At 38.4% G+C, this 11,173-nt stretch overlaps 1 protein-coding gene across 1 annotated transcript in view; it reads left to right on the top strand.

Moving 5' to 3' along the window:
- The first annotated feature begins 1,042 nt into the window (after positions 1-1,042).
- cn (Kynurenine 3-monooxygenase cn) overlaps positions 1,043-11,173 on the top strand; it is a 23,149-nt gene continuing 13,018 nt past the window's right edge. Inside the window, exon 1 of the mRNA XM_065234667.1 lies at positions 1,043-1,217. Within this exon, the coding sequence (XP_065090739.1) occupies positions 1,137-1,217 (81 nt within the window). The 5' untranslated portion in view covers positions 1,043-1,136. The remainder of the gene's footprint in view (positions 1,218-11,173) is intronic.

The following is an 11,173-nucleotide window of genomic DNA, read 5'->3' as shown; positions in this document are numbered from 1 at the left end:
TTTTTTAGGTCCAATTAGAGAACCACTAGTGCCATAACTGGTACACTACCCCTCGATAATGTGCACTTTCCAAAATTGCAATAGGGGTTGCTCTTAAAAGAAAGTGCATGCAATTGAGGAGGATGGGCATATGAAAAATCAGTGAGTATTCAGCTCTAAATTTACTATGGCAGCACTGTTCTCTGTGTTCAATCTTGGACCAGTGAAATGGAGAATTATGATTCAACATTATTTCCTCACTTCATTTCATTCTCTCAACGCAATTAGTCCGACGTTTTGTTTCCTTACTTTGTAGAAGATTCTTATCAATTTACTTTCTCTCCTTTTTTGTCGCAACCAACAAAAAACGACTTCCCATCAAATCCGCCGAAGCTTATCTGTATGATGTCTTGATTTTTTCTACCCATCATTTCAATAATCTGCTACCGAGAGGAAGCCTTACATGTGCTCAAGAAGCAACATGTTTTACTTCGTTTTCTTGCTACTGTTTAATCTGCTTAATCTGAAACCTTCCCGGATACTTCCTGCTTCAATCTCAAATTTACTTACTGATTGTTCATTATGAATAGTAAAATTGAAAATATTTGTTTTTCAATTCTAAACCCCAGTGGCTTTATCACCTCAGGTTGGTTGGACGCATTTCAAAACAGACTGATAAATTGAACAATTCCTACTGATTGCAATGTTCAAATTCTTCTGATTTAATCCAGGTGTTGTCTGTACGAACGCAGCAGAGATAATGGAACACACGTGCTGAACCTTCTCCCGCTGCAGTGCTGCTGTTGCAGTAACGGCTCTCCTTAATAATGTAACAAAACACCACTCACCGGACGATTTGCACGCTCCGTTGTCGCTTTGAATTCAAGGCGGGCAAGCCGCCGCAGTGTGTAAAATAAAAGAAAATTCTTCGCTGGTCGGTAGTCGTTTTTTTTCAAACAAATTGAGTTATAATATGGTCAAGTCCTGTTCCTGGACCGTCAGTCCGGTTTCAATCGTCAACGGGAAAACAAGTGGCTTCCTCTTCGATTCTAACTTACCACTGGGTAAAAGTTGTGCCGGTGCAGCAAGTTCAAGTGCCCCTCCCCGTCCGTTCAAGTGATTGTTAGAAACTGTTTCTCTAGAAGAAGAAATTAGAGATGACTGACAAGTACAAACAAACAAATACCAATGGATTACCGAACCGGAATCTCAACGTGGCCGTCGTTGGGGGTGGACTGGTGAGATGTGCTTAGCTTGCTACTTAGCAGGTTGCCTAGTGATAGGCGATGAGTGAAGTTTGTGTGTTTTGATATGGGAAAGTGGATTAGTGAAGCGACGAATGAATGGCACATGTTGTTCACATGGGCGGTGTGTTCGGTGTAGTGATTAATGTTCGCTTCAGTACAACCAGATAGAATAGGAATGTAAAAACAGGTTTGGCCTCAGTGCCGACCCTTTTGAACGTGAATGAACAACAGAAACGTTCCATATCGTATGATATCCCATCGTTTGATTGTATTCTTGGCTGTTACATCCCAACTGAAAATCACAATGATGCTAAAGAGAGGTGGCAAATGTAAATTTTCCATGTTTTGCAAAACCATCGTCTAGAGTGAAACAAATCAGCCAGCACACGGGCGGTCGTGAATATCTACATTTCAAGCGAACGGTGAAGATAGCGAATAGGAAAAATGTCGTAGCTATTTTTAAAACAGTCTATTGTTATTCAATTTCAGCTGCAAGTTTGCAGGTGACAGTAAATTATCAACTACCTTACTTAAGCATAATTTTAACTGCTATGCTTTTGAGTGGTTAGTATTCATTCTCATCTTTGAATTCCATGCAATAGACATCAAATAAATGTGGTAGGTAATTGGCCAGAAATCAGCGAAATTCTAAGTTACATAAATTTAAGTCGCTGGTCTTGTCTGGTTCTTTGAGCGAAAATGTTCTGTCGCTGGCAGAAAACAGTTCAGAAATGGCACGACATTTTTTTCCGCTTTCCAGTTTGTTTGTGATATGGTCATTGCGAAAAAATATTAAAAACCAGTTCTCGTGCCACCACTGATTCAGCCTACACAGGGGTCGTTCATTAATTATGTCACACATTTAGGGGGGAGGGGGGTTTTGAAAACTGTGACGAGCCATATAAAAAAAAATTCAGGCTCATACAAAAAATGTGACAAAGGGGGAGGGGGTTGAAAATGGGCCAAATTTGCGTGACATAATTAATGGACCATCCCACACTTAGAAAAAATGATGTAAATTTAGGTGCTCTGGGACTGACATATACGAGCGTCAGTTTTGACATAAAATTGAGTCATATTAAATGCGAAATTCAGATCAATCCATTGGCGTAGCTAATGGGGGTGCCAGAAGGGCCAGGCCCCCTCCATTTTGGTGTTTTTTTTTGACTCACCGGTATTTTGTCAAGCTTGTTAAGTTCGATGCTACTATTTAACAGGGATCAATAAAATTCGACCACCAACACTAGCGTGCACAGGAATCTTGTGAAGGAGGGGCAATTGTTTTTTTTCCTATGGTGCATTTAATGGGGATGGGGAGTACTCCAAAGTGCGTAGGAGATGGTGATGTCCACCCACCACTGTTTCCCTACTGTTCAATTTAGCTAATTTTATTTATTTTTCACTCCGGTGGTGGTTCATCTTCTTCAATGGAAACTGCTTTCAGACAGCCAATGGAATTGGCAATTTAATCCCATCGACAATGTCGATGATGACCAGTTCGTCGGCCGATCATCATCAATATACCTGATGACAATCGCCAACTGCTCGTGGTGCCCACAATCGCTCGTATCATCTGCAATGATTACCACTGGTTTTCCTCGCAAGGATTTCGCAATGTTCCGCAACATTACATTGTGCAACGATGTAATCATGTCATTTTGAATACGGTTACTTGTGTACTGGCAATTTTTGGCACCTCCCGCCAAGTGTTTTTCCAGCACAGGATGGTAGTTAGCCACCAACTGGGTGGCACACTTTCCGCTCCTTCCGAATATTCACGAAGTGGTCGGCCATCTTTGCAAAGTGTGCGCATAATATCGGTGAAACGTTCCATTATATAGCGATTTTGTAGCCGCTTTGTCTTACTAGCAGCAATCATACCTCTTTTTTTTTGGTGGTCCAGTTCTTCGTCGATACCCTTCCTGATTTTGAAATTCTTCCATGCGTCCATACTATCAACATGGGTATCACTGCGATTGTGTTTGCCCAGCATCTCGGTCGCTTTCTTCCAAATTCTGAATCCTGTAGGAATCGTTGTAATAATGTTTTGCGACATGCTCTCTTTACAGGTTAAAAATATAAACAAAAGAAAATATATTCTTCAAGATACTGGTATCATCTTTTTCGCAGCTACCTTTCTGAAATTTTGTGCAGTACGTTTTTGTATATTTTGAAGGTATCGTTACAGTTTATTTTTTGACTATTTCAAGGTTTTGTAAGCCCTTATACCCGAGTAGGTGAGAATAGCAAACCAATAGCAAGTTTTGCTGTTAAAAATAGGATATCAGAACATCTCAATTTGTTATTAGTTTGATTGAAATAAGAGTTAAAATATCAAAAATAATAACGGAAACCGTTCGGGAGAAAAACTAAATAATAGCAAATCTTGTTATTGTAATATCAAACTAAGAACAAAAAAATCAAAAAAGTCCAAAACATATTTAGCTATGATTGAGGTATTAAGAACTAATCAATTGCAAAATGTGTTATTAACTAATAAGAACTTATTAAGAATAAATTCAGTTGTTCGGATTGAATAACAAAACAATAGCAGCTTTAGTTATTCTTCTTGGAGAGCTTATAATAATGGTAATTTTTTCCGTGGAGAATCAGATTTACTGATAATAATGATTGAGTTCAACAATTCGGCAAAGCTTTTTTTATTTGTTATAATAATAACAATAAAATCAATATGAAATAAAAACGTAACTTTCTAAAAAAAAACCGAACAATGGCTGAACAAAATAGATTTGAAGTGTAGTAGTATTTTCTCTAGCGTAACTTGTGTCGTTTTCTTTGTTGTCGTACATTTGTACGCTTCTTATGATGTCCTATTGCGTTGGCACCTGGCGCAACACAGGATTATTCGCCAGCGCGGTTGCGATGTGCTTATTTATTTGTTGGGACAAATGCTGAGTGACCCCTACTGGGTCCTGCAAAATTCGTCTTCTCTCGTACAGCCGAGCTAGCGATTGATAATAATGATTATAACGTATACAAAGTTGAAAAGATACTATTTACCTTTCATATATTTAACTTTTTCAGGATCCATTTGAACAACCGTTTGAATGTTCTGATTTGGCTCCGGGGCTTTCTTGCTGCGTCCTCTGGGGGTTGTTAGAACACCTGCCGGTCACTGTGGCGTTGCCTACGCCTCTTGGAAACAGCGAGAAGAGCAACTCTTTCACGAACAGATAATCACTCTCGTGTGCATCTTGCGATCAGTGATGGAATTCTCACCAAAATATCATTTTCGCTTGCGATACGTGTTCTCTTGGGAACTTTCCCTCACTAGTTTCACACTCCAATATTTCCTGAGCGAACTTTCTGGGATGAGAGAATGAGATATCGCGAACTTTTTTAACTCGAATCACCAACGTGAGGATACGAAAAATATCAGATCATTTTTTCTCTCTATCTCTTTACACCACATTCGTTCTTGAAAATTGCACTGCACATTTCACAAGGGAAAGATTATAGACAGAAAGCTATCCCGAGTAAATCAATACAATCTCTAAAGACTGATAAGTCTGATACCTGTCTGTCTACTGGCGCCTGTTGTTTAAAGTAGCCGTTATCAGGATGATGTGAACAGTTTTGTGCAACTGATTGATTGGTGCATTGGTTTCTGGCAAAAAAAATGAATGAATCAGCACAAGTGTCAACGCGACATTAACGAGGAACGGGGAGGGTATTGTAAGATTTTGTGACTAGCAATTTTTATATTAAAACCGTTCCTCAGGATAGGGGGTTGCGGAAGGGGGAGCGCCTAATGTATCATCATTTTCACGAAATACAGTTAATGCATGGCTCCTCTCATCACTAGTGTTCGTAATATCGTTCCTGTAAGCTCTTATGCAATAATTATATGCAGGGGGATGGTTGGGAATATAGGTGGTGGTGAACTTTTTCACTGTGCTATTACCAGTGCTGTAAATTCTCAAAATCATTTGAACATTTTTGGTGAAAATGAGAAAAGTAGCTATTCGCTATCAAACGGGACCTCCTCCGAAAGGGTGATATCAGTTGTTTAGTCATTTGACGAAGGCATGGATCATTCTCATTTGAGAAACGCTATATATCATTCGATTGAGTGTAACCTACACACAAACGGAGCTCTGGTCGACATTCCGGCGAAAAAACTAAGCCAACCCGACACCAACCTGACTTCTATCAAACCCCAACCCGATGTTGACCCGACATTGACCCGACATAAACCCAAAATTGACCCGACATTAACACGACATTGGGTCGACATCGACCTTAAATTAGCCTTACATTGATCCGACATCGGGTCGACTTGTCTGTTCGGGACCATTTTCCTGGATTTCTTCCATACTCCACTGTCGTATATCAAATGATACTTAGTGACTCAATTGACAGTGACAATGAGCTTCGAATGAGAAAGGGGCTCTTCAAATTATGGTCATGTGAGAATTCTGTGAGGGGATATTTGGTTGGTTCGAATCACGAGTACGTGTGAAATGATGTGAGATGGAGAGACGAAAGATCTTTCGCGATACGAAATGAAAATTTCTCTCGCTCTACGCTTCCATGAACTTTTTATCATCTCTCGTTCGCGAACTTTTTGTGAGAAGTTCCTTTGGGATTTATCTCTGCAATGAGCTGTGATAGAACTTTTTTTGAAAATGATTTTTCCAACACTGCTTGCGATACCCTCAATAGCCAATTTGAGTTGGGGTATCTTGGGATGTCGGAGAATGATAATCCCATAGGTTTCTCCACCAGAGATTCTTGAAGATTCTTCCGCTGACATTATCTCGATTGTCTGACGTAGCTCATTCACCGTTCTTAAATAATCAACATTCGGTTCTGGCACACCAACTTCAGCACATCCCGCAAACAAACTTGTACTACTGTCTGAGTACTCAGGGCTAAAAGCAGAGTTTGCAGAAGTTGTTCCAGCAAATTCATGGTCTTGAAAATTTTGTGGAGTCCCAGACGTGCAAGGAAAGACACTACTGTCATGATTTGCAGAAGATGGCCCTGCAGATTCTTCGTCAGTAGACTGACCAGTTATCGGGACTCCACTTATAGCTGGAACGATAGGACCGGTGCTAGCGGCACTTTTAGCGATTTTTCCCGGGCGTTTATTTTGCGGAGTAACATTTTCCTTTAGCTGTTCCTCTTGAACCTGCAATTTTAAATTTAAGGTTAGAACTAAACAAGTACGAGAACGACACTACTCACATGTTTAGCAAAAGATGGTCCTGCAGAACATTTGTTAGTGGGCTGGTCAGTTGGGCAAACTCCATAAATAGCTGGAATAACCGGATCGATGACAGTCGCATTTCTTGGAGTCTTTCGTGTGCGTTTCTTTTTCGGTTCAAAATTGTCCCTTAGATGTTCCTCCTGCACCTGTAAATTGAAATTAGAGGTTAGAACTAAAAAAGTACGAGAACGACGCTACTCACACGTTTAGCAGAAAATGGTCTTGCAGAACATTTTTCAGTGGGCTGGTCAGTTGGGCAAACTCCAGAAATAGCTGGAATGACCGGATCGACGATAGTAGGACTTCTTGAAATCTCTCCTGTGCGTTTCTTCTTCGGTGCAATATTTGCATTTAGCTGTTCATCCTGCACCTGCAATTGAAAATTTGGGATTAGAACCAATAAAAAAAAAGTACAAACGCTACTCACATGTTTGGCAGATGATCCGGTGGAACTTTCGTCAGTGAATTGGTCAGTTGGGCGAATTCCAGGAATGAATGGAGCGACAGGGTCTATGCACTAGCGGAACTGTTTTGGTTTTTTTTCCAGAAGTTTCTTTTTTGTTCAGAATGTTTTTGTAGCTGCTCCTCCTGAAATGAAAAATATTGAGGTTAAATATCAGTAATTATTCTGAATTTGCAACGTACCATTTTTCCAAGGCATGCCATATTTGTAGCATTTGCTCTCTTAGTAGCAAGCTTTTGACCTTGATTTTTACGTGGACGGCCCATTTCTGTTGTTAAATTTAACAGTTATACTAATTTTTTTCACATAAACTTAGACAACACGAATAACTGTGTGATTCACGTCCTGTTCACAACCATACTGTTTATACCAATGACGTGTATATAAGGTCCGAGCCAACAGGCAGCTTGCTGGTATTAGAAGCAAAAATATTGTATATATTGCTGAGCACTCAAGGAACGACGTCACTCCCACAACATTCCATATTGAGAACAGTGAGATTGATGTAACTTCGAATAGCTGTTTCGTGTAAAAAGATAAACATTGCAATGAAATACGATGGACCGTGATTGTGACGTCATCATCAAGATCCATAACAACAGCAGACCTGTGTACTGTGAAATAGCTCTCATACGTCATCTGCTATTCTTCATAAATCCTAAGATAAGATGAGCAGTAGGGGACCTTTTTTGAACCAGTTTTCCATCAAATGCGAACCAACTCCTGTTGCTCAATTTGAAGTTCACGTATATCGGCCGAACGTATACAACCCGAAGATTTTAACAACAGATAATCTTTTTTCTTGTGTTTTGATAGTCAGTCGTGTTGACCAGAATTAATTGCACGGTCGGTTCTGCGAGAGAAGAAGAATACTTTAAAACAAAAATGAACCAGTTGTCTAATCTTATCTTAGCATAAATAAAAACTACTCTGATGGTTTGGTTTAAAGTATTATTCAATAAAATCGTTGTTTATTTAATTAATAAATTACCATGAGTGCGCGACGAAGACGACAATTTTATTTGTCACCCGAGTACTATGGACGGAAATATGTCAAAAAGGTACGTATGTCGGATAGAAAAAATATCAAAAACTACCTAATATCTTGTGCAGCCCAGGCGAAACATTGTTAAGGATCCCATCTGTTCATCAGGATTAGAAACTGTTGAACTTATGTATTCAGACCATGAACCTGAATTCATTGAAGTTAATCCCGCCTCGGAAAAAAAACAACCATCGCAATTTAAATAAAACGGTTTATTTAAATGATGGGCCTAATCTGAATCTGACCACTCAGATCCAGCCTCGGAAAATACGATGATACATGACCTAAGCAATCACCACAGTTTAAATGAATCGATGATTCTAAATAATGAACCTACAGATTCTGATGCTGAGCACTCAGAGCAGGACGCCAACGATGAAATGTTGGATATGGCTAGTGCTTTACCGATAGTAGGTTGACCAATAAATTGTATACGTAATAACATACCTAGGATAAGTAGAAGATGACTAACTATATAATATTTTTCTTGCTGTCAGCTATTTTCAAGCTTCCATAAAAAACCCTTCATATCAGTATCTGGCCTAAAAGTCAAGGATATTTTGTACATGGTTCTTAACTACTATGTACGGCATGGAATTACACAGACTGCACTGGAAGACTTACTGAAGATGCTCAATACTATTTCAGGAATAAAACTATTTCCTGAAAGTTTTTCTACTTTTATGTCGAATTTCAAATCAAATCCTTACAATTCAGTACGTGTATTTTTCTGCATCAATTGTAAATATGCCTCTGGCACAACTTCTCCAGAAGCGAATACCGAATGCCCAATTTGCGGATCCAGAGCAAAAGACTTTTTCATTTCTATTCCCGTTGAGCCACAAATACGAGAGCTTGTTACTGAACATAAAACCAAAATTGATGAGTACGCACAACATGTTGAAAAACATGAAATCGCGGATGTTAAACTTGGAAGATTTATTCGAAAAATTTGCCCACCAGGATCACGGGAGTGTCTTACGTTGAGTGCTAATACAGACGGAGCCGCCACTTTCAAATGCACGACACAAAAACCATTATATCCCGTATTTGTCACTTTGAATAACCTGCCTCCCAATGTTCGATATTCAAAACACAACTTGATTGTCAGTGCTTTGTGGCTTTCGAAGGGTGAACCAAACACCAATTTATTATTTAAGTACTTTTGCATAGAGCTACGACGGTTAAAGGATACTGGAATGAACATTGATGGAAAAATGTACTCGGTGTCATTGCTACAAGTAAATCTTGATTCCGTGGCGAGGTGCAAAGTACAGAACATGAAGCAATACAACGGATTATATGGTTGCACATATTGCCTACATCCAGGAGAAACAAATATAATTATTAAAATTCTTATTTGAATTAAAAATTATTAGAATTTTTATGAAATGACTGTCTAGGAAGGATCTTGCAATTTAATCTTAATTTTATAATTAGGACAATTCAAGACCAACAATTGAAAAGGCCTCAACTCCATTTTGTAAACAAACCTTGTGAGGCCATTTTCTCTCGAACCGAAACCTACATTCACAAACCTACCACACAACCGGGTAGAAGAGAATTTTCACTACCTGTCCATTTTGTTGTTTTGCGTTGGCGGCCTTTGGTTCGCGAGAAAATGACCTTACAATATGTGTTTATAAAATGGAGTTGAGGCCATTTCAATTGTTGGTCTTGAATTGATCTAAATTCGTTTACTTTTAACATTTGTATTCGAATGAATTTATGCTTACAATCTGTATAAGAAATATCCATTTTTATTGGTTACAAAATATTGAAAACATATGGGCTTGGGATCCCAAAACTATTTTTATTTTACCATTCACAATGTTAAGAATTGTGCATCTGCAGCATAATTGGTGGATTTGTTAGTTATTTTGACGCTTTTGGACAATGCTTGACATTTCCCTTTTTTTTCAATAGTTTCTTGTTGAAAATCAATAGTTGGAAGCATTGCTGATCGATTGGTGATAAAATTTTTGCAATTGGTCCAGTGGCAGCTGAGTTATTAACGTTCAAAATCTTTCATAATTTCGTTACATGTTTCATTTTCGGTTTTCACAAATTGTACCCCCATATAGAAATCACAGACGAGTCCTACGTCAAAAAATTGTGCATCTTGAACATTTTCCTACATCCTCAATGTATTTAATTTATTCTGTGTGCACTTTACCCTGTTTCAAGGTTATTTATAAAATTACAAAATACAAACTCCTAGAATTTAATTTTGGTTCCTATGCCTGAGAATTGACTGATGGTGAAATATTCAAAATCTAAAAAAAGCTAGTTACAAAATTCATGAAATTACCTAACTCTGAGAATTTTCTTAAGTTTGAGATGCTTACGTTTACAAGATCCGGACTGTGATTTCATTACAAAAACCATGGACAAACGATCATTGCTTGTTCAAAATCAGTAAGCGTTTAAGGCTCTCCCAATCGAGGTCCCAATCGTTGTTATGGAATAAATATAGTCAAATTTATTGTTTTACCATCAAAATAATAGTAAGCCTCAATGCCATATTATTCGTCACAGAAAACAATGTACCCAAAAATAAGTTGCCTTGGCGCAATTTGAGTTTTTATTTAACCGTAGTGGCCCCTCCAGATAAATTTTCTAGCTACGCCAGTGGATCAATCAAACGTATTTTCGAACTTTTCAGTCACGGAGCACTTAGTTCTACATGACATGTTTGTTTACGTTGAGTAAGATTAGGTATTTCTAAGTCACTTCCTCTTTCAATTCGATCACACAAATATCGAGGCAGCAAACCGTTAACTACTTTAAAAATGAACACCATAGTCAATTCTTTGCTTCACCGACAACCATTGTAATGCGTCTAACATCAAAGTTGAGGAAGTGAATCTATTACATCTTAAAATCAAACGCATTGCTTTATTCTGCAAACGCTGTAATCTCGATTTTTGTGTTGCATTGGCCAAAAATAAAATGGAAGGGCAAAAGTCTAGATGAGGAGAGATGATTGATTTGTATAGCTGTATTTTACTGGCAATAGTTAAATCGTTTTTCAATCGACATAGAATTCCATACTTCTTGGCAATTTTCTTGATGACATTGTCAATGTGAGAGTTGAACTTAAGGTTGTCGTCAATAATCACGCCAAGATATGTAATCTCCCGAACGCGATCAATAGTCTCATCATCAATTACAACAGAGACGTTCTCATTTACTCTATTCCGCGA

The sequence above is a fragment of the Ochlerotatus camptorhynchus genome, unplaced genomic scaffold (assembly GCF_037179485.1).
Source record: "Ochlerotatus camptorhynchus isolate MF236.1 unplaced genomic scaffold, CSIRO-AGI_Acam_v1.1 ptg000434l, whole genome shotgun sequence".
In the NCBI taxonomy this organism is placed as follows: Eukaryota; Metazoa; Arthropoda; class Insecta; order Diptera; family Culicidae; genus Ochlerotatus; species Ochlerotatus camptorhynchus.
The sequence above is the reverse complement of the archived record's forward strand: the minus strand, read 5'-3'. Positions and strand labels throughout refer to the sequence as shown.